Genomic DNA, 25,444 nt, shown 5'->3' on the forward strand with positions numbered 1-25,444 from the left:
CATTTGCTGGGAACTCTGTGGGAGCTGGGGCCTAGCAGTTTCTTTTACCGGAGCTCCCGAGGAATTTTAATTTCATTTTAACCTTTTTAACGTTTTCCCTGTTTTTACGGAGTGATGAGACGTGGCGTGGGGGAGACGTGTGCCGCCGTACTTGTCGCTGAACGTTGACAGCTGGCTGGGAGGAGGGCGTGTTGGAAGAGAAGGGCTGAGGTGGAAGAGTCGCAGTGTGGAAAGTGCAGGAAAGCTGTAAGGAACGGAGATAGAGCTCTGGAGTATGAGGCATGCGAAACCTGGTTATCACAGAGGTTGTGACAAGGTAAGCGTGCCCCAATATGACTTCTTTTGTCATGTATACAACAAACACATTCCCTACTGCTGCAAGAGGTGTGTCCCTATGTGAAGCTCAGTGTGAGGAAGATTAACACTTTGAAGGAGGAGAACCAGGAACTGAAAGATAAGATACTGAAGCTTGAGGATAGAGTCAGGGAGATGCATGACCAGTTGAGGGACTTGAAAGAGACCAAATTGGACAATTTACAGTTTCACCCAACCAACGATTTTCGGTAAATTTGTAGCACTTCACCAGTCTCGCATTTCCGAACGAAACTAGTTTTTTTCGGTAGTTTTCGGCCTGTTTTGAATGAATATGCGTGTCATTTCTATCGCAAATCACGTGTTTTTTTTTTACCCCCCCCCCCTTCCAACCAAGAGACTAATGATTTGCGATAAAAAATTTAGAGCACATTCATTCAAAACAGACCGAAATCTACCAGAAAAAACTAGTTTCGTCCACACAGGTGCATTTAAACAAAACATAACCCTAACATAACCTAACCTAAAACTAACCTAACCTAACACTAACCTAACATAACCTAACCTAACCTAACCTAAAACTAACCTAACCTAACCTAACCTAACCTAACCTAACCTAACCTAAAACTAACCTAACCTAACACTAACCTAACCTAAAACTAACCTAACCTAACACTAACCTAACCTAAAGGTAAATTTGTAGCACTTCACCAGTCTCGCATTTCCGAACGAAACTAGTTTTTTTCGGTAGTTTTCGGCCCTCCCTCCGTTATAAATGATTTCCGAGGGGTGTTTATGGGGATGAATTTACTCAGAATGCGGAGCTCTTTCTAATGGTCAGGGTAAGAAAAGCCATCTCTAGACTGGTGTACTCCTACAATAATACCCGATTTTCTGACGTGGTTCATGTTTTTCTGGTGATAGATTTAGTGAGTTGCACGATTTTGTACCTCATTTCCGTCGCAAATGTCTACTTATCGAGTTCTGCCTCTTTTCAAGTTATGCCTATCCCCTGCCCTAAACGAGCTTGGGGATCTGTGGGAACACGGGTTTTTTGGGTGGGGGAGCATAAAATCGACTAATGCGCTTTTCAAATGAGGTCGAGAAATCAACAGAATCACATTAGAACACCAGTGAAAAGGCATAGCCTACATTTGTTTTCATGAGAGCAGTGCAGGCGGCCATTAGGAGGAAAGCAGTGTTGCCAACGATCCGCTAGGGGTGAGCAGTGTTGCCAACGATTCGCTTCATAAGCGAGTATAGGTAAGTGAGCAGTGTTGCCAACGATTCGCTACATTTAGCGGAAATACCTGCCGCCACGGTGAGAAGCATTGCCATTTCATATATTACAACAAAGGAAACAGCTCAGAGGCAAAAACAAAGGGAAACAATCATTTAAAAAATAACGCGAATCACTGCTCCTATAAAAAGAGTTCAGAAGACTGGCCGGCGGCTGCAATATATATTCCGTCCAGTAATGGTAAGGGATTATATATCGTTTGAAGGGGAGAGGGGTTTCCAGGGCCTTGGTTAAGAGATGGGACAAAGGGGGCGACGTCAGTTAATTAGGTCGCAAGGTTCGGCTGGAATAATTTAAATATGCTCCCCCACCAGACCACACCAGGGGAGGGGGGGTCCAGGGGGGGCGAAGCCCCCTTTGGTTAGGAGAGGGGGTCGAGGAGGGGCGAAGCCCCCCTCAGTTAGCTAGGTCGTAAAGTTCGGTTAGAATAATTTAAATATGCTCCCCCACCAGACCACACCGGGGGAGGGGGGGTCGAAAGGGGGCGAAGCCCCCCTCAGTTAGCTAGGTCGTAAAGTTCGGTTGGAATAATTTAAGTATGCTCCCCCACCAGACCACACCGGGGGAGGGGGGCCCAGGGGGGGGCGAAGCCCCCCTTAGTTAGCTAGGTCGTAAAGTTCGGTTGGAATAATTTAAATATGCTCCACCACCAGAACCCCCCGAATTCTCACGGGTTAAGAGGTTAAGAGGGTTAAGGGTTAAGGGTTAAGAGGGGGGTCGAGGGGAGCTTCGCCCCCCCCCTCAGTTAGAGGTTAGGTTATGTAAAGTTGGGTTGGGGTAGTTTAAATATATTCCACATTCGGTTTAGGCCATTGGAATACCCAGCGCGGGACGGAGTGGGGGGGCGGTGGTGCGGTGAAGCAGTAGTTGTAAAGAAATGCCGTGTTTGGTGTTTCGAAACTGTGGTCCATTCGAGCAGTAAGTTAGTGTTTGCCAGTCAGTTTAAAGATGACCACGGTGTGTGCTGGTTGTACGGACAACTAAAGGGAGTTTATTAATCAATTTTATCTGGACGACGAAGAAGTCATGGTGTCCTTCCTTTAGAAGTACGGTGCCCAGACTGTAAACTTCCCCGTATTTATAGGGAGGAGAGGCAGCAGCAGCAGTAGCGCCACAAAAAAACATCAACAAATGGCCAGTAAGGTAATGCCGTTGTTGTGGTTTTCATTTCCTGAACTTGGCGAAAGCAACGATTTTCTCGTGTTCTTTATCTTTTTCTGGTGATACAAGTAGTGAGTTGAATGATTTTGTACCTCATTTCCGTCGCAAATGTCTACTTTTCGTTTTATGCCTCTTTTCAATGCTATGTAGCACTTCGTTGGCAATAGTGCTCACCTTCCAGTGGCCGCAGCTATCTGCTAAATGTATCAAATCGTTGGCAACACTGCTCACCCATAGCAGATCGCTGGCAACACTGCTTACCTCACAGTGGCCGCCTCCACCGCTCCCACCAAAGCAAATGCAGGCTATGCCTTTTCATTGGTGTTCTAATGTGATTCTGTTGATTTCTCGACCTCATTTGAAATGCATATTAGTCAATTTCATGCTGCCCCACCCAAAAACCCCGTGTTCCCACAGGTCCCCAAGATCGTTTAGGGAATGGGATAGGTATAACTTGAAAAGAGGCATAACTCGAAAAGTAGACATTTGCGACAGAAATGAGGTACAAAATCGTGCAATTCACTAAATCTATCACCAGAAAAACATGAACCACATCAGAAAATCGTTGGTTGGGTGAAACGGTAAATTGACCAGAGAATTTCGTAGACACGAAGGTGCAGTTGAAGAATGAAATATTAACCCGTAAAGGCTGATAGGCCCCATATGGGACTGCATCACCGCAGGCCGATAGATCCCTTATGGGACAGCTACTTTACGCGCATATCAAAACTGCGCTATCATTGGTAACGCTGCTAATTTGGCTTGAGGAGTAGGCTTATGTCTACACTGTCGCCCCGGACCATCACCACCTCCCCCACGCACCCTACCTCTGTCCTATAGAACGACCCCGGTGAAGTGACCACCACCTCTGCCACGCCAACAACGAGTGCTACGGCAGCTGTAGCAATGGCTGCTGCTTCTGCACGTGCCCCTAAACGTCCAAGGGGGACCAAAAAGGCTGCAATGATGTCGGGAGATGATGCACGTGGGCCAGTTATGCGGGGGTCCAATGCAGGCGGCCAGTCCTCCTACGCCTGAAAAAAATCACACTGTGACTGCCCCACTGTCACAGAGGGTCCAAAAACAAATAAACAGGCCCATAATAGACCGGGAAAAGGCCTTGGGCGCATAATGGACTGAGTCTGACACCTCAGCAGTCCAGCCCAGCTCGGAGGGTTGCACGCGCCACCACAATCTCCAACTACCGGCGATTATTCTGAAGCAACCAGGGTTGGCTAAGCAAAAATATTTCACATGCTGATGTATTTATATGTATACTAACAGCTATAATTGCAACGGACCGAGTCTGGCACCTCAGCAGTCCAGCCCAGCTCGGATCGAGGGTTGCACGTGCCAACACAATCTCTAACTACCGGCGATTATTCTGAAGCAACCAGGGGGAGCTAAGCAAAAAATATTTCACATGCTGATGTATTTATATGTATACTAACAGCTAAAATTGCTTCCAGGTCATTCTGCAAGAGTTGATTTTAAGACGATTAATGCGGCTGTGGGGGGGTAGACGCGGGGGGTATCGTCGGCCTTTACGGGTTAAGCGAGGTGCAGGAAAATAGAGGAAAGAAGGGAGAAGGAGGAAAGAAGGAATAACATAATAATTTTCAACCTAGAAGAGAAACAATATGAGAAGGCAAGATAGAGTGCAGGATGAGCTCACCACATGTGTCCAAGTCATAAAAGAAGTAGGTATACAAATTGGGGAGGAAGAGTTGGTAAATGTCCACAGGATTGGAAAATACAGGCAGCCATCAAGGGAGAATGAAAGAGAAGAAAGTAACAGGCCTAGGCCAATGTTTGTGAAAATTAAAGATAACTGGATAAAATGGGAAATTATAAAAAAATAGAAAGAAAATTAAGGACTCAAGGTCAGTAAACATGAGACGCCTAGTAATTGTTCCAGACCTAACCAAACAAGAAAGGGAGACCAACAACAAACTGCGAGAAGAACTGAAAGCTAAGAAGGAGAATGGCGAGGAGGGATGGTATATCAGGAGAGGAGGACTGCTTAGGAGAAATTTTTTCTATGAAGTCAGTCAGAGAAAAGCATAGAGCTGGCATTACTTAATATTCAAGGACTAACACAAGAAAAGGAAACCGAGCTTGAGCATATAGTTACCCCAAACACAATTCAATGCTTAATGGAAACCCAATACAAATTTCTTAGAGTAAACATAAATGATAACTTAGAGCATGTTCATTCACACAGAGATGGAAAGGATAGAAAAGGGGGAGGACTTACTATTATGATGAAGAAAGGAAATGATAAACACATAGAAAAAGTAAAAACAGTTAATACTTATATACTTCATGCAAAATGCAGTATAAACAAATTTATATTTGAAATCATACTTGTATAAATGTCAACACAAGATGATGAAAGAAATACAAAGCTGGAAACTGAAATAAACAAAATCCTTAAGATAAAGAAAGGATACCTGTTGTGCTCCTAGGCGACTTCAATGGACATGTGGGATTTCTAGGAGACCAACAATTAAATAAGAATGGGAAAAGAATCATTGACTGGATAACTGAACAAAATTTAACATTACTTAATGGGGACCCAAAATGTTGTGGAATTATTACATGGGAAAAACTGAACTTTATCAGTGTGATTGACTTCATCCTAGTCAACGGAAGTATGTATAACAAATTTGATAATGTGATTATTGATGAAAACAAAGAGAGATTTGACTTATCAGATCATAATTTACTTTGTGCATACTTTGGTATAACACAACAGGCACAAAAACAATATTCCACCACTAAAGAAATAACTTACCTAAAACTAAATGAGGAAACGGAGAGTAACTATATAAACGAGATAGAACATGACATTGGGAACATTACCGACAATGACCTAACCTACTTTGAATCACTAATAGTGAAAGCATCAGACAAGCACATGAAAAAGACAATAAAGAGAAAAATTAAGACAGGGAAAGAAAAGAACATGGAACCAGTATGGATGACAAGAGAAATTAAAAGGGAAATTAGTAATAGGAGATTTTACAACAAGGAAAAAAGAAAGAACACAAATAATGCAGCGAAACAGGCAGCATACGAAGAACAGAAAATAAAAGTAAAGATTCTGATAAAAAATGCAATAAGCCAGCATGAAATTGAAATAGTGCAGGAAATAAGAAACGACAGAAACAAATCCAAAAAACTGTGGGATAATATTAAGAAGTTGAAAGGGGAGAGCATCAAAAAGGAATTTAACTTATACAACAATGATGGAAGCAAAATTAAGCAGGAAGAACAGGAAGGAAAACTTAACCAATTTTGGAGTGCAATTTACCTAATGAAAGAAAACAAAATACAAGAAATTTGGAGCACTGCCACAAGACAAGCCTATGAACGGAAACTAGAAATAGATGGGACCAACGATGCATTTTTACAAATAGTAAATGTAAACACAAACCAGTGGCATGACTACAACACCCAAACAGTGCACATGGAACACCTAGACATGGCTTTTGCATGTAGAAGAGGCAGCTACAATCAAGAGGGAAGAGGATATATACATAACAGAACATGATTTATGGTGTGGGAGGAAAACTGCTTAGTGCAATAAAGTCTTTCTATGAGGATGCATCTGCATGTGTCAAAATTACTGGAGAAACAAGTGAACATTTTGAGATAAAAGTGGGCTTAAGACAAGGGTGCGTCATGTCACCATGGTTATTCAATGTTTATATGGATGGTGTCATTAGAGAAATGAAGGGCAAAGTTGGAAAAGTTGAAGTAAGACTTCAATGAGGGAAGTAAGTGGGTACTGAATTCGATACTGTTTGCTGATGAGACAGTGCTCATTGCAGTAAATGAAAGTGACCTACAAAATTTGGTCAGTGTTTTTGATAGTGTCTGTAATAGGAGAAAGCTGAAAGTAAATGTCAACAAAAGTAAAGTGATGGTTTGTGAGCAAAGTAGAAGTGAGGTTGTAGATTTTGTATGTCCATGTAGAGTGGGAACTGAATGTGAAAAAGAATGCAAAATAATTTTGAATGGTGAAGAAATGGAGGAGGTCAATGAGTTTAAGTACCTTGGATCAGTTATGTGTAAGCATGGTGGTATGGAGGGAGAAATAAGAGAAAGGGCATTGCAAGGAAGAAGGGTGGTAGGGTCTTTGGGACAAATCATGAATGGCAGAAGTGTGAGCATGGAAGTAAAGGGGGATTTGAGAAATACAATAATAGTACCAACCCTCACATATGCAAGTGAAACGTGGGCCTGGAATGAAAGTCAGCGGTCTAGAGTGCAGGCAGTGGAAATGAGTTATTTGAGGAGTGCTTGTGGTGTGAGTAGAATGGATGGAATGAGTAATGAAAGTGTGTATGAGCATTTTGGAATGTGTCACAGGGGTGAAGGGAAGAAGTGTGGAGTGGTGGAAGAAGTGAAGCAACAGACCTTAAAGTTGTTTGGCCACATGAAGCGAATGGAGGAGAGTAAGATGACCAGAAGGGTGTATGTGAGTGAGATAGAGGGAGGGAATGCTAGAGGACGACCTCCAGTGAAATGGAGGGATAGGGTGCAAGAGTACGTTGGGGAGAGGGGGGAAAGATCTTTGAGAAACTTTGAGCAGGCAAGGAGGGAGTGTCTGGATAGAGAAAGTTGGAAGCTCTTCTGCCGTGGTCATCCCCAGGTGGGAGCTCCTAGGAGCAGGCGTCGATGAAATGATGATGATGATGATATAATTAACCAACTAAAGAAAACAAAGAGGAATAAAGCCCCAGGACCAGACGGAATAAAGTTAGATTTATACAAAATTTTTGAAAAAAGCGAAGAGTATTCAACAGCTTAAGAAATGTTATAACAAAATTGTTGAGACAGAAGACATTAGTGAGAGCTGGAGAGTAAGTAACACCATCCTAGTACCCAAGAAAACAAAACCCACAGTGGCAGACTTGAGACCCATAGCCCTAACAAACACATCATATAAAATCTTTATGGGTATAATAAGAGAAAAAATAAAGAAACACATAAATGAGTCCGGAAACAGAAATGAAATGCAAGCGGGATTTACAGAGAAGAGAGGCATAAATGACAATCTTTACATTCTGAAACATTACATACAAGAAGTTTTGAAATGAAAAAGAAATTATTTGTCATCTCACTAGACTACAAGAAAGCCTTTGATTTAGTGGACAGAGCAAGTCAAATTAAAGCACTAATGTTAAATAATATACACCCTAAGCTGATAAATATAATTGCAAATATTTATACAGGTGCCAAAACTAACCCGATAATTAATGGCGAAAGGCAAACAGCAATCAGCATTACGAATGGAATCAAGCAGGGGTGTAATGGATCTACTTTCCTGTTCCTCCTTATCACATACCAAATAATAAAACATCTCCAACAAAGTAACTTTGGCTTTAAGAGCAATAAATTTAACATCCCCATCTTATACTATGCAGATGATGGCTTACTTTTAGCCCACTCTGAGACAGAGGCATGTTGTAGTATAAGGCAGGTACAGAGAGTGGCAGAAGAATATGGGCTGCAGATAAATAAGGAGAAAAGCAGAATAATCATGTTCAGTGATAAAGAACAGCCAGAAAATATTGAAGGCATACAAGTAGGAGATAGCATAACCTACCTAGGAGTAAAAATATCAAACAAAAGAAACAGCTATTCAGAATATAAGAAGGAAAGATAAAACAAGGCAAACCAACTTGCAAACATGACGTACAGTATTACATCCAGATGTTGTAACAGACTAATAATTGGGAAAAACTATTGGAAAGGACTAGGACTATCAGTAATACTTTATGCGACAGAAAACGTAGAGTACAACAAAGAAGACCTTAAAAAATTACAACAAATAGAAAACTCCGTGTACAGAGCAATACTGCAGACACCAACTTACACAGCTAGCACAGCTTTGAGAGATGAGGTGGGTGCAACATACTGCACAGCAAGAGATATGAAAATTAAACTACTATATGCTAAAAATCTGCTGGAAGAAGGGAGAAATGAGCTATGCAGATAATTTTTTTCACTCTGAATATGAGAAAGGAAAGAGTAGCTGGATTAGAACATTAAAGAAATATATGAGGAAAGTCAATGTAAACACTTGAATGATTAAAGAACATTACAAAGAATGATATAGTAGACCGTATCAAAAAATGGGATTCCCAGGCATGGGTAACAGAAACACAACAAAACACAACTCTAACAGTATATGCCAAGTTGAAGAAAAATGTGTCTGAGGAAAGTTGGATGGATAACACAGAAGGCAGCAGGATACTAGTCAGAGCAAGAACAAACACATTACATTTAAACTGGAGGAATTAATTTCAAAACAAGCCTGAGGAATGCCCGTGCTGTGGACATGAAAGTGAGACTTTGCAGCATTTTCTGTTAGAATGTCCAGAGTACTATGACGTCAGAAACGACACTACTTTATCCATACAACTTCCTGACGCAGACACTGACACCAAACTTGGCAACATACTGGCACTCACAGCACTCAACAACAACCAGATAGAAGACAGGAAAAATTATGTGAAAAGACTGTGGAATAAAAGAGCAAAGAAAGTAAAGGCTGTACAAGTGGTGTGAAAACAAAATCAAGTGCGAAAACAAAAAACAACAAGATATGTGCAAGTAGAGTAATTGACATGAAAAGCAAACAACAAAACTAATAAATGGAAAATTAAGCAATTATAAAACTTTATGATCCGGCAAGTAGCAAATCTTGAGATTAAAAGTGTAAAAAGAATAAATACATAGAGCAAGTGGAAAAAAAAGAGTGTTAATAGAAATTAAGAATCAGGAAAATAACAAGAAAAGATTCCGACATCTAAAAGAAAAACAACAGTGGGAGCCGTCACGAAGGCAATAATCCCACGCCCCCTACTGGACTGGACTGAAGGGAGGCCGTGGCCCATGGAGCTTCCTTGCCGTGGCCCAATAGCATAACTAGCCCTCTAAATCACACAAAAAGAAGAAAAGGCCATGCACGTGAACGCATCGCCAACGGCGTCTTACACATATCCATGGATCATATTTATTCCCAGTATTTGGTTTCAGAACTCAAACTGTTCCTTGAGAACAGAGTTCAAGTGACGGGTACTTAAATAATATATCATACAAGCACACGAAAGACAAGCTTGTATCATATCATTTTCGAACGATTTACAACCTTTCTAATAACTATAATTCATTTCACTGTAGGTACATAAAATTACATCTGGTTCTGCAAGTTCTTATATGTAAGTTTTGATGATTTATTTATAACATGGGTCGTATTCGAAATAGCCTAGGTAGCATCACAATCAACAGATAATATTTACTATTTCATGTGATTTTTAATATTAATCGTTATTTATATGCAGTAAATGATTAAAATACCCTTTATTTGCACTTGCACAGCCAGATCATTTGGTGTACTTAAACTGAGATGAATTATAGGCATTTGAGGAGCCATAGATCCTTCGGGTATGATCTGACTATTCTGTTTAATACAAGCTTGTCTTTTGTGTGTTGGTTGTGGTATATTATCAATGCCAAGTGGTATGTTTGGGATTTTGAAGGACTGAATTTTTTGTTTGTATACATAAACATTCCAATATATTATTAAAAAATTAGCTTGAATATGTATCACAACATTTGATCTTCATGTATTCACAAACTAAAAATGTAGCCAACAGGTGCAATAATTAGAAGAGTTCCATTCCTCGAAAAAAGATGCCAGATTATCTGGAAAGCATAACATGGTACAGAAAAGTGGGTCTACTATAAAAAAAAAATGTTTTGCTTATCCCAATTTAATTCAAAACAAAGTTATGAATATTAAGAACAATTTTCTTCAATAATCTTTGACTCAGTAGCGGTACAGGTAACTCTCGATTTACGCGAGTTTGGTTTACGAGTTTTTAAAAAAACGCAGGGTCCAAAATCCAAGTAAATGTTTAATTTACACGTTTTTTCACTTATACGCGATATTTTATGGAGTGGCCACCAGATGTCTCACGCAACTGGACTCACACGGTGCCGCGGCCACACAGCTGAGCTCAGTTCTTCCCGTGCGCCACTTGAACAACAATACAATACCCACGCTGCCACGCTACCGGTACCAGTACCAGTACTAACGGTACCACCTCTACGGTACACTACCGGTACCAGACTGCTCGGTACCGGTACCAATACTAGCCAGTCGCTCATGGTGTCCCTCATTTCTTCCTCACACGAGTGAGGCTGAGACTGAGTGCCTGAGTGAATATCTCAGTGATTTGGATACTCTCTCTCTCTCTCTCTCTCTCTCTCTCTCTCTCTCTCTCTCTCTCTCTCTCTCTCTCTCTCTCTCTCTCTCTCTCTCTCTCTCTCCACTGAATGAAGTGAATATTTATTTTTTGATAGAAACCTACCTCTTGTTTGATTTACATTGTTTTTGATTTATGCGACCTCTTCAAGGACACAATACTCGCGTAAATCAAGATGGTAAATGATTTATGGTAAATGAAATTATGGACCTTCGGTTGCACCGCTGTAAAATTTACGACCTGTTGTTCGTTGTTTTATGGTCTGCAAAAAACTTTTGTACTATCAGTTTTAGACACTTGATACACTAAAGCAATTAATAAATCACGAACACAGACTTTACTTGTTCATATGTATTTATACCTTGGAGGAAGATTTATACGACTTGGCATTCCAAACCAAAACAAACCTCCTCCTTTGACCTGTATCGCTTTTGATCGGCTCTCCCTATCTATCACCATCACTAATTCTTCTACTAACTCCCCTCTCTGCCTCTCGTAGTTGCTACATTCTACAATTAGGTGTTCCTCTGTTTCTTTCTCCCCAGTGTCCTATAGCTACAGCCCTTTGTATTGGTAAGCCTTGGTGAGGTTTAGTTTGGCTCCTCAGCCTCTCCTTTCGGCATCATGCGGGTTTCGACCTTTTAAATATCTCTACCACGAGTAGTACTGACTAGATTCTGTTAGGTACTTGCCAGATTGAACATTTGTCATTGTGGAATCTATTGCAAAAATGGTTAAAGCTATATGTGCGGCAGGAGATTAGAAAAAAATGCGAGAATGGTGTAAGCTTAGTTGCGAGTAATTAGCTAATAATAACTGAATGGTAGAGTGTTTCTCACAACTTCATATGAAAAATGTTAGCATAAACACTTGGGATCAATGTCTTGTAGAATATAGGCACAGTGCATCATGATTTATCACGTGAGAGATTTTAGAGTGAGCGAGTCCTCATCTCTTCAACAGGCCTTGACTCAGTTTTAGTTAAAGAAGCTAGCAATCACTGGCAATTTTGGGTGTATGGAACCCCTTTAATTATAAAAATTCCCACTATGTTGATGGACAGATGAAATGAGACGGATTATAGGCTATGCACATTATTATTCTTATCATTACTATTATAAGGATCAGGATTATTATTATTGATACAATATAATATTACAATATATTATTTTATATTATTGTTACTGATTTGAAAAAAAAACTTTTAAACAGTTTTTTTTGCATAGTTGTACTTACCCATCTCCACTGCAGCCTTTTTTTTTTTTTTTTTTTTTTTTTTAATGGACATTAAAAAAAGGCTACCAATTTGCTGCTGCCCTTTGTCATAGATGTGTAAATATTTCATAAATTTATGTTCTAAATAAAATATACACAATATTTTTCAGTTTATTATGACATATTATGAAGGCCCTCATGACGGCAGACTGCGAAATTATCCAGAGAGACCTGGACCAGATCACTCGGTGGTCAGAAAAATGACAGATGTCCTTCAACACTACCAAATGTAAAGTAATGCATATCGGATCCAGAAACAGCAACCACATATACCACATGGGTGGCAAACCACTACATTGTTGTGCAAGAGGAAAGAGACCTCGGGGTCACCACCAGCTGTGACTTGAAACAAACAAAAGACTGCAAGTCCGCCTGTAAGAAAGCCAATACAATGCTTGGGTTCATATCGAGGAACTTCGAATACAAGACGCCGGGAGTTATGTTATCCTTGTATAATTCGCTGGTAAGGCCCCACCTGGAATATGCCGTGCAATTCTGGTCTCCTAATTACAGGAAAGACATTGAATTACTTGAGAGAGTACAGCGCCGCGCCACGAAGATGATACCATCACTGAGGACGAAACCCTATGAAGAACGACTCGAGCGACTCAACCTCTTCACGTTGGAAAAGAGACGACTGCGGGGAGACATGATACAAGTCTTTAAGTACCTGAACAAGCTCAGCAACGTTGATCACTCCAAACTCTTCACGCCACAAACTAACCTGAGAACAAGAAACAACGGAAAAACAATTCAAGCAAAGCGATGCAATACCGACATCGGCAGGAGTTATTTCTCAAATGGAGTTGTTCGCCACTGGAACAGCCTTCCTGCAGAAGTGGTTAGCGCAGAGACCATCAACTCCTTCAAGAAACGCATTGATCGCCACTTTGCTGCAACGGGTGTAAACTGAACGTTCCCAAGAGTAGGTACACAAGTGCTTTAATCCTTCCCTGCAAGCCACTCCTATGGCAAATGGATTGATTAAATCACTGAACGCAGGCAGCCTAGTAATGAGCCAACAGGCTTTCTGCTGCCTGCTAGTCCATGTTTCCATGTTTCCATATCTGGCAGCAGTAAGATAACTGGAAAAGAGCGTAATATCAATTTACATAAAGCTTATGTTGTCCACAAGCAACATAATGAGAATAAGGTTATTCATTAGTACTAAGTAATATGTGCACAAGCTCCAAAAAGTATGGGTAACCTCAATCTGCTGCTTATTACAAGCCATATAATTTAAACACATAAGGGGAATGATTGCTTAAGTATGAGCTACGCCCAAGTTATACTCATGTAACATACTCCAGCCTTGAGGGCTCTTGAAGCACCTTTCCAGTAATTAATTATTTCCACATCACTCTTAAAAAGTTGAATAGGAAGGCACGTCGTAATTTGGCAGTGGGGGAGGGGGAGGTTAGGTTAAGTACTGTCAGGTTATATATAGTTAGGTAAAATTAGGTTAATTTACATTTGTAAAGTTTGTTTATGAAAAATATATATGATGCACTCCATATTCCCCTCCATTGATAACAAAGGCACAGTGTGAAGTGAGTCACACATTTATGGTAAGCAATTATAGTTAACAAAATCAATCTAAACTAGATCTAACCTAACCTAGCTAGATGTGCTGATATCTCATTTCCTACTTGATAAACTACTTTTTTGTTGTCATATATGTATCGCACATGTATCTTCAAACCTCCCAGAAATCACTGGGAAAGTGTAGAGATCAAAATAAATATGAAAATAGCTATGAAATGTGTGTGGGAGTCCACGTGGCCATATGCGACAAAGCCTGTAGGTAAGCTAGGTTAGTTTAAATCTGGCAAGGTTATTTTTTATTGATAAATATGCACTACATCATTTTCACCGGCTGCAGAGTAAGCTACAGTGGTGAGCCACGGGTTTGTGCCACCCGTGGCCATGCAGGTTCAGGTTCCCAAGCACATTCTATAGTCTCACATTTGTTTAAATTTTTAAACTCTTCTATTGATTTCTGGGAGGTGTGAAGGTTACTAGGATACAGATATGATAACAGACAAGCTACAGTTGGTTGAGTAGGGGACGAGATTTTGGCACGTTAATAAAACCATTCTTTACCCTGTTGGTTATTGCCAGGGCCACCGAGAGAAATTGAAAGTGCTGGTGCAGGACTAGTTTGGGCCCTCCCCCTTTCTGTAGGTAAAGGTAAAGGCTGGGGGAGGGGGGTTTATGCTAAACGCATGTAACAATTTCCATATTGCTTCCACAGCTTTTAAATACTATATGAAATGCCAGGATTTTTCTCTTTTCTCTACTCCCACACAACCACTGCGTGTAACGAAACACGAGAAATTAATCCAGACAAGGAGAGGTTTTGCCGGCGCCGGGGATCGAACCCACGACCAGCAAGACGCGAGAGCCACTCCTTAACCATTCGGCCAAAGAGGTACCCGACTCGCAGAGGGAGTTATGGGAGGCTCGCCCATCAGTCTAGTCGCCACGGCACTACACGGCTCCCCTTCCTATTTAGATTAATTTCTGTGTGTTGAGATTTTCCATTTTCTATGAATTTCGGAGAACATGAGCCATCACTCTACCTGTTACCCCTTAGGGGAGACACAACAGAATCACAGGAGAGGATGCCACTGCCTTGCCACCAGTGAAATGCCAGAATTTGCTCTTTACTATGCTCCCACACGACCTCTGCATGTAACGAAACACAGGAGAAATTAATCCAGACAAGGAAAGGTTTTGCCGGCGCCGGGGATCGAACCCGCGACCAGCGAGACGGGAGAGCCACTCCTTAACCAGTCGGCCAAAGAGGTACCCCACTCACAGACGGAGTTATGGGAGGCTTGCTCATCAGTCTAGTCGCCGCGGCACTACGTATAGACCTTTGAATGATGTATGCACTAGAACGATGACATGTAAATTATGAATTTATGTTTAATTATTTGCACCAAAGATACAAGAAAAGCAATAACCAAATACTAAATGGATAACTCGAGATACACTGTACTGTACTGTTGACTGGAATTTATTTTATCCACCATAGTGATAAGACATATCCAGTAACTACATATGTGTAATAATTATTGAAATACTAGAAAACATAAAACCAAACATTAAATTGGTAATGGTAATAACTTAGAGATACACTGTACTGCACTTTTGAGCAAAACTAATTTCATCCACGAATAAAAGTCATATACATGTGTGTAATAATTTTAAAAATACCAGAAAACAACAAAACGCTAAATTGATAATATTTTTGAGATACATTGTATTGCACCACTGTCTGCACTGTTGACCATGATTAATTTCATCCATTAGAGTAAGCAGTCATATATATATGTATAATAATTATAGAAATATAAGAAAGCAATAAACAAACAATAAATAGATACTATATAATAAAGATACATTTTACTGCACTGTTGACCAGAGTTAATTGAATTGACTAGAGTGATAATTAAGTCATGTCACTCATATGCATATGTGTAACAATTATAGAGGTACAAGAAAACAATTAAGCACTATCCTGATGATAATGGAACTTAGAACAACATTGTACTGCATTGTTGACCATGACCAGAATTAGTTTCATCCACTAGACTTGTGACTAGAGTAATAAGTCATATAGTACATTATGTGTAATGATTATAGAAATGCAAGAAAACAACCCAAAACACTTAAGTGATAATAATGGAACTTAATAGAGCATTGTAGTGCATTGCATTGTTAACCAGAAATAATTCCATTCACTAGAGTGATAAGACATACTACACCTAAAACAACAGCAATTACCAGGGCATCGGCAATATGTTGATATTCATGACACAGTAACAGTACATATACTACATAAAGTTTACATATGATACAAAATACATATATGCGACACGCCATTCATTTTACAAACAGCGGTGCTTTCCATTCTTTCCTTTTGGCTAAATTACGAATCACAGCATCAAAATCAAGAGATCTTGCAAGTTGAGACTCAGTACTGAGTCTGGCCCACAAGTCGTTCTTGTGACATTGTTGTTCGTAGAATTTTTTTTATCAGCTTGGGTTTGCTGACTGATCGTTCTGCAGAGGCGAAAGCGGTAGGAATTGTTAGAAAAATGCACAGGCAGACTGATACATTTGGGAAGAGCCCTTCCATTTTGTATTTCAATTAAGTAATTTAAAAGCTGCAATGGGCCTAGTTGGTCCTGCCCAAAATTTGACCGATGTACTGTTGGTAAGTGCCTCATTTCCAATACAATATCATGGCTGATATCTGCAGGATACTTATCTGCCAATGATTTTGATTTCAGTTCCAGCTCCTCTTCTGGTAGACTTAGATACTGCCAGAGGGAACTGAAGTATTCAGAAATATCCTTAGCAGCTCTGAATCTAACACTCAATCCACCAATTACATTATCCAATAATACATAAAACACATGCTTCTTCTGGTGACTCGTCTGCTTCATTTAGTTCTGACGAATCTGCATCTGTTGTGAAATCACCGTCATCATGAAATTTTCTTTTGCGTTTAGTTCCAATTCTGCGATACAGTTTCACTTTGATATCAGGTTTGAGGCAACCACCTTTGCTTCTTTCCACATAGATTTCCAGTTATTTCGAAGATTTGTCAGTTCTACAATCAATCCCTTTATGTTTGACACCTCAACATCCAGTGTTGCATCTCTGGCTTGAATAATTACTTTATTACAGAAGTCGATTGGAACAAAGACTGTAACATATGACAGACATAATCACACAAATGAAGGATGTAACATAAGTCATGGCTCCATTAATTTCTGTTCTTGTTTTGGCAGTTAGGTTAAATTCTAAGAGGTCTTCCAGTGCTAATTTGATTCCAGGTAGGTGAGCTGCAATGGGTTTCACACTCTCAAAACGAGCAGACCATCTTGTGCCAGATATGCCATGAAGAGAGCAGCCAATGCAATTCAGTAAAATTTCCCATCGCCTTGGGCTGGAGCTAAACAAGTTGTAAACAGTTTGTAGGTACAGTTCCAAAGTACGTGATGGTTTCAGGGATGCATTCTGCAGCATCATTTCCACACAAGTTGAGTGTATGGCAACCACATGGTGAAAATATAGCTTCTGGACATTGTTCAAGTATTTTTGCTTTTGCATCGTTATATTTTCCAGTCATGTTTGCTCTATTGTCATAGGCCTGTGCTCAACAATCAGAGAGTGGATATATCATGCTCCTGTAGTATGGCAACAATGACCTATTTCATGTCTGCTTTTGTCACTATAGTCTACAAATTTGAGGAATCTTTCCACAATATCAAACTGAGATTCATTCTGGATTACATAGTGCACAAAGAATGTTGTTTGCTCTAAGAGAAGATGGCGCCACTATAAACACTTGCCTGCGCCATGACGGGCTGGGGACGACTACCATCCAGGCCCCTCAAGCAAGCCTACCGGCGCAATAGGCGTAGACGTAAAAAACAAACAAACCGTGATGAATCTGGCGTGGCATCAACTATTACTGCAAAGCAGTCTGTCTTTCAAAATGCGTTGTTTTAGAAGACTGGAACACTGTAATTAACTCTTCTTGAGAATCAGCAGAAAGGTAATGTAATTGCAGGCGTTTGCCTTTTACTTGTGACTCTTTCACTTGTAAGACATGTTCCTTTAACACTGGATCCCAGTGAGACAACAACTCTATTAGCCCCAGAAAATTTCCGTTGCTTGTCACCAATAGAGGGGTTGCACTGACGTCACATCGCTTCGCTTTTGTTTTGGGAGGGGCAACTGTCGGCCATTTTGGGAGGCAGGAGCGATCAGCTGAGCCCCTGCCCCCTGATGGTGGCTGGCCCGTGCCTCCCGTCTTCATGACACAGTCAAGTGAATGTGCAAGTGGTCTGGACAGTGAGGCTGGGGTTCGTTATATAGCTATCCATGGGGCTGCCTGATGATGATGGACATACAGTGTATACATTTGTTGTCGAACTTTAAGATGTATTTGATGATAGGAACGATGAATGTATGACTGATTTGGCCCCGGGCGGTGTTTGGTAGGAGCATGGGAACGTGGGGGGTTCGCAAAGGGCCCACTGACCTATGCTTGGCAGCCCCTGTCTATCTGCCGCGGGTGGCAGTGTGGCACCTGTCAGTGGCAGGGGTGGATGGGCCACTTGCACCCACACCCACACAGTGGTGGATGGACACTGACACACAGTAATGGGTGGACGCTAACACCCGCACCCACACAGTGATAGATACACTAACACCCACACCCACACAGTGATAGATGGGCCACTGGCACGCCCACCCACACAGTGATGGATGGGCCACTGGCACGCCCACCCACACAGTGATAGATGGGCCACTGGCACGCCCACCCACACATTGATGGATGGGCCACTGGCACGCCCACCCACACAGTGATGGATGGGCCACTGGCACGCCCACCCACACAGTGGTGGATGGGGCACTGGCACGCCCACCCACACAGTGATGGATGGGCCACTGGCACATACCCACACAGTGATGGATGGGCCACTGGCACCCCCACCCACACAGTGATGGATGGGCCACTGGCACGCCCACCCACACAGTGATGGATGGGCCACTGGCGCCCACCACACGGTGGTGGATGGGCCACTGGCACGCCCACCCACACAGTGGTGGATGGGCCACTGGCACGCCCACCCACACAGTGATGGATGGGCCACTGGCACGCCCACCCACACAGTGGTGGATGGGGCACTGGCACGCCCACCCACACAGTGATGGATGGGCCACTGGCACGCCCACCCACACATTGATGGATGGGCCACTGGCACGCCCACCCACACAGTGATGGATGGGCCACTGGCACGCCCACCCACACAGTGATGGATGGGCCACTGGCACGCCCACCCACACAGTGATTGATGGGCCACTGGCACGCCCACCCACACAGTGGTGGATGGGCCACTGGCACCCACCCACACAGTGATGGATGGGCCACTGGCACGCCCACCCACACAGTGGTGGATGGGCCACTGGCACGCCCACCCACACAGTGATGGATGGGCCACTGGCACGCCCACCCACACATTGATGGATGGGCCACTGGCACGCCCACCCACACATTGATGGATGGGCCACTGGCACGCCCACCCACACAGTGGTGGATGGGCCACTGGCACGCCACCCACACAGTGATGGACGGGCCACTGTCACGCCCACCCACACAGTGATGGATGGGCCACTGGCACGCCCACCCACACAGTGATGGATGGGCCACTGGCACCACCCACACTGTGATGGATGGGCCACGCCCACCCACACAGTGTTGGATGGGCCACTGGCACGCCCACCCACACAGTGATGGTTGGGCCACTGGCACGCCCACCCACACAAAGGTGGATGGGCAACTGGCACGCCCACCCACACAGTGGTGGATGGGCCACTGGCACGCCCACCCACACAGTGGTGGATGGGCCACTGGCACGCCCACCCACACTGTGGTGGATGGGCCACTGGCACGCCCACCCACACAGTGGTGGATGGGCCCCTGGCACGCCCACACCGTGGTGGATGGGCCACTGGCACGCCCACCCACAGTGTGATGGATGGGCCACTGGCACGCCCACCCACACAGTGGTGGATGGGGCACTGGCACGCCCACCAACACAGTGGTGGATGGGCCACTGGCACGCCCACCCACACAGTGATGGATGGGCCACTGGCACGCCCACCCACACAGTGGTGGATGGGCCACTGGCACGCCCACCCACAGTGGTGGATGGGCCACTGGCACGCCACCCACACAGTGGTGGATGGGCAACTGGCACGCCCACCCACACAGTGGTGGATGGGCCACTGGCACGCCCACCCACACAGTGATGGGTGGGCCACTGGCACGCCCACCCCCACTGTGGTGGATGGGCCACTGGCACGCCCACCCACACAGTGATGGGTGGGCCACTGTACGCCACCCACACAGTGATGGGTGGGCCACTGGCACGCCCACCCACACAGTGGTGGATGGGCCACTGGCACGCCCACCCACACAGTGAGTGTTGGGCCACTGGCACGCCCACCCACACAGTGGTGGATGGGCCACTGGCACGCCCACCCACACAGTGATGGATGAGCCACTGGCACGCCCACCCACACAGTGATGGATGGGCCACTGGCACGCCCACCCACACAGTGGTGGATGGGCCACTGGCATGCCCACCCACACAGTGATGGATGGGCCACTGGCACGCCCACCCACACAGTGGTGGATGGGCCACTGGCACGCCCACCCACACACGCCCACCCACACAGTGGTGGATGGGCCACTGGCACGCCCACCCACACAGTGATGGATGGGCCCCTGGCACGCCCACCCACACAGTGATGGATGGGCCACTGGCACCCACCCACACAGTGATGGATGGGCCACTGGCACCCGCACCCACACAGTGATAGATGGGCCACTGGCACCCACCCACACAGTGATGGATGGGCCACTGGCACGCCCACCCACACAGTGATGGATGGGCCACTGGCACGCCCACCCACACAGTGATGGATGGGCCGCTGGCACGCCCACCCACACAGTGGTGGATGGGCCATTGGCACGCCCACCCACACAGTGGTGGATGGGCCACTGGCACGCCCACCCACACAGTGGTGGATGGGCCACTGGCACGCCCACCCACACAGTGGTGGATGGGCCACTGGCACGCCCACCCACACAGTGATGGATGGGCCACTGGCACGCCCACCCACACAGTGATGGAGGGGCCCCTGGCCCGCCCACGCACACAGTGGTGGATGAGCCACTGGCACCCACCCACACAGTGACAGATGGGCCACTGGCACCCACCCACACAGTGATAGATGGGCCACTGGCACCCACCCACACAGTGATGGATGGGCCACTGGCACGCCCACCCACACAGTGATGGATGGGCCACTGGCACGCCCACCCACACAGTGATGGATGGGCCACTGGCACGCCCACCCACACAGTGGTGGATGCACTGGATGGGCGCTAGCACCCGCACCCACACAGTGATAGATACACTAACACCCACACCCACACAGTGATAGATGGACCACTGGCACCCACACCCACACAGTGGTAGATGGACACTAACACCCACACAGTAATAGATGGACACTAACACCCACACAGTAAGAGATGGACACTAACGTACACATCCACCCACACAGTAATGGATGGACGCTGGCACCCACACACACACATTAACAGATGGACGCTAGCACACCCACCCACGCAGTAAGAAGTGGACACTAGCACACACACTCACAGTGGTGGGTGGACACTAGCACCCGCACCCAAATGGAAGGGCACTAGCACACCCACCCACACGGTAGCGAATGAACACTGACACCCACACCCACACAGTGATAGATGGGCCACTGGCACCCACCCACACAGTGATAGATGGGCCACTGGCACACCCACCCACACGGTGATGGATGGGGCACTAGCACCCACACCCACACAGTGGTGGATGGGCCGCTAGCACGCCCGCCCACACAGTGGTGGATGGGCCACTGGCACACCCACCCACACAGTAACGGATGGACACTAACACACCCACCCACACGGTAGTGAGTGGGCCGTTAACACAAGCACCAGCACAGTAGCATGGCGGGGAAAAGCTGAGGAGCTCTCTTGCGGTAAATATTTGCCTCCCAAAATGGCGGGCCTTTGCGGGGCAGCTGAGAAGTGATCAGCTGATCGCTGATGATGACGTCACGTGCAACCCCTCTATACGTTGGGAACTACCCCGTAAAGCAAGCCCACGTTCTCCCAGGAATAGTATAACATCAATGATTCTCTTCATAATGTTATACCACTTGACAGATTCTGTTTCAATTGATGCCTCCAGGAGATTATTATTATCACCTCTGCCAGATGACAGGCGTCTTTCTAATTCACGCCAAGCTAGGCCGCATCCCCTATGATCATTGCTTTTTTCATGTTCTGGGATTCCATTATACAATTTTCCCCATTTTCCAGCAGCTGACCATCCATCAGGTGATGCCAGTGCAAATTTGGATGATGATAATAGTAATAATAATAATAATAATAATAATAATAATAATAATAATAATGCATGGTTTTTTTTCAAACACAATGCCGCCCCCCCCCCCCCCCCCACACACACACACACAAGACCAATGGGCCCCCCAAGACCGGCTGGGCCCCAGTGAAATGCACCGGCAGACCCCCCTTCTCGGTGGGCCTGGTTATTGCAGTGCATTCAGAGAAATGAAATACAACACAAAGTCAATAGTAACCTTAAGCGAGATGGCTGCCCTTCAAGATTAGCCGACGCTTAAAGTGATGAGAGACAGCAAGGGCTTCAATGTGTTACCACAAACTTTTTTTTATGTTGCTACCATACTTAATATAGGTACAGTTATTTAGTGCTTTCCATTACCTCCAACGAAGTGTTTTCTACATACAAATTTTTGGGCTTGCTTAATTAAACATAACAGCCGCCACGCGGGTTGCAAGACCACACAGCCTCCCCCACAGGTAGTGCTTGTCTGGGTAGTGCTTGCTGGCTGGGAAGGGTATGTTAAAAACAGGGTTCTCCTGACTTGAAGCACAAAAATTAATCCGCCCGCAGCCAAAATAAGAACACCTGCACAGGCCTTGTCGCGAAACAAACTTCTTCCTCTTCTTCAATGTTTGAGGGGGCTGGTTAGGCCATGGGACCACAGCCTCTAAAGCCCTAGCAGTTGCTTGCAGCTGTCTTTGTAGTTAAGATTTGTCCCTGGGGCAGGGGCTATCCCAGCTAACACAATTACGTATTTCCTACGTTGTGTTAAGGTAGCGATTGGGTAACTTTTACGTAGCGAAGATACGTACCCAGCAAACACAATTACAAATATATTACGTTGTATAAAGGTAGCGGTTTTGTAACTTTTACGTAGCAAAGATACGTAGTTATTACGAAAATGTGTGGACTCCCAGGTACGCCCTTAAAACTTATTTCGTTACGTAACTACTACTTTTTTACTACGTCCCCATCACCTTTTAACAATTCATTTACTACGTACCAATTACATTTTTGCTACCTTTTTACCACGTCCCCATCACCTTTTAACAATTCATTTACTACGTACCAATTACGTTATTGCTACCTTTAGTGTGCATATTGCCACGACCTTCCTGCTACGCACCATTAGCTTTCTACAACGGTTCTTGCAACAGCTCCTTCCAGTACTACCTGTAACTTCTGTGTCATAACTCTTAGTTTCCTTTACTGCTCCAGTCACATAACCATTTCCCTTACCTCTTTTTTATGTATATAATCAACAGTGAAAATCAATGGTAGTTCACTTGCAGATTAGCTGAGCCTTAAAATCTTGTTGGTCTTAACCAGCAAACGACCAGAGATAGAACAAGATGTGGTGAACTAATATTTTATTCATGCTTTTTTCCTTTCTCTTCTGAAAATCAGTATATCCAAATACAATATAACACTTAGATCATGTTAGAATGCTAATTATTGACAAGGTGAATTTTTTTTTCCTTGCAGAGAACAAACAGAATACCAGAGTTCACTAATTAAGGCACTTAACTGTTCTGTCCTCACATTAAGAAAGTTATTTTGATGGAATAAACAATTCAAACTGCAATTTTACCTACATTTTTTTTCTAATCACTAAGCTTGTATGGAGTACAGGTATCAAATAGGGATTCTACTTTCATCAAAATAATTTTCTTAATGTATGGACAGAATACGTGACTTAATTAGTGAACTATATTATCCTATCTGCTCTCTGAAAAAAAAAATCAACCTTCTCAATAATCAGTACTATGACATGATGTAATTAAATGTTATATTGTAAATGTATATATTGATTTAAAAAAAAAAAAGGAGAAAAGCATGAATAAAATATCAGCTCACCACATCTTGGGCTATCTTTGTTCATTTGCTGGTTAAGGCTCAGCTAATCTGCAAGTAAAGTACCATTGATTTTCACTGTTGATATACATAAAAAAGGTAATGGTTATGTGACTAGGTAAAGAAAAATAAGATTATGACACACATTACAGGTACTGGAAGGAGCTGTTACAAAACCAATGATAGAATGGTACTAGCAGGAAGGTCATGGCAATATGCACTCTAAAGACTGGCATCCCGCCCGCTGCCACAAACAAGCTGGCATTTTTTCAGTCATCCCCAAGTGGCCTAAGACTACCCACATGCTGTCCTGAACACCACCAGTCAACCTGGACTCTAGATTCTCTCTAAAAGAAGATCAAATATGAGCTCAATGGGGCAGCATGAACCAGGGAAGATGGCGCCACTATAAACACTTGCCTGCACCATAACAGGCAGGAGTTGACCACCGGGCCCCACCAAAAGTCTACCAGCACCTTAGCCTAGGTAAAACATAAAAAAAGATATTTAATTAACTATGGTAATTGAAAATACAAATAAATAAATAAATAACATTACAATATATATAATCTTCAAATTTAATCTTTAATACATTAGAAAGCAAAGTATACTCTTTAATATAGAAAATAAATTTAGTGAGATTAAACATTTACATACTCATATCCTAGAGGACAATGAAGTGTAAAACTGACATCAAAATTATAAAATCTTCTCAATTTTTTCTACCAAATCGCTAGATCCCAAAATATTTTGCTTTTTCTCATAAAGGAACAAATACATACACACAATTATAGCTTGAATTATAAAAAAAAAAGACATACAATAAACCCACTTAAGTCGGATCCGCATAAGCCGGATATCGGATAAGTCGGATACTTTCAGGATCCTTTTTTTTATTTTTTATTTATTTATTTTATTTTTTTTACATTCTATCCCGAGTGCACACCGGTAGGCATTTTTGCCCTTTGAGTAATTTTAATCCGCTCGGCTTATGTACTGGCTAAATCACCTCTGGGCTGCGTTTGAGAGAGCGACTCGGGCCGCACGGACCGATCTGTGTGCTCTCGAACGCATGACTTCGCAGCCCGGATTCACAATCAGTACTGCTCGCTGCAGCTCAGTTTGGAGAGGTGGGGCGCCTCCGTGCTGTGATGACGTCATCGGCAAATATGGCAGCCCAAACAATCACATATAAGTGTTTCCATTGAATTTTACCTCTTTGTCCCACAATA

General features: G+C 43.7%; 1 protein-coding gene across 1 annotated transcript in view; it reads left to right on the forward strand.

The window, feature by feature from the left end:
* The first annotated feature begins 281 nt into the window (after positions 1–281).
* Positions 282–25,444, forward strand: part of LOC126996274 (dynein axonemal heavy chain 5-like) — a 63,683-nt gene continuing 38,520 nt past the window's right edge. The window contains exon 1 of the mRNA XM_050856651.1: positions 282–316. Coding sequence (XP_050712608.1) covers positions 282–316 — 35 coding nt within the window. The remainder of the gene's footprint in view (positions 317–25,444) is intronic.

Source organism: Eriocheir sinensis, chromosome 9 (assembly GCF_024679095.1).
Source record: "Eriocheir sinensis breed Jianghai 21 chromosome 9, ASM2467909v1, whole genome shotgun sequence".
Classification (NCBI taxonomy): Eukaryota; Metazoa; Arthropoda; class Malacostraca; order Decapoda; family Varunidae; genus Eriocheir; species Eriocheir sinensis.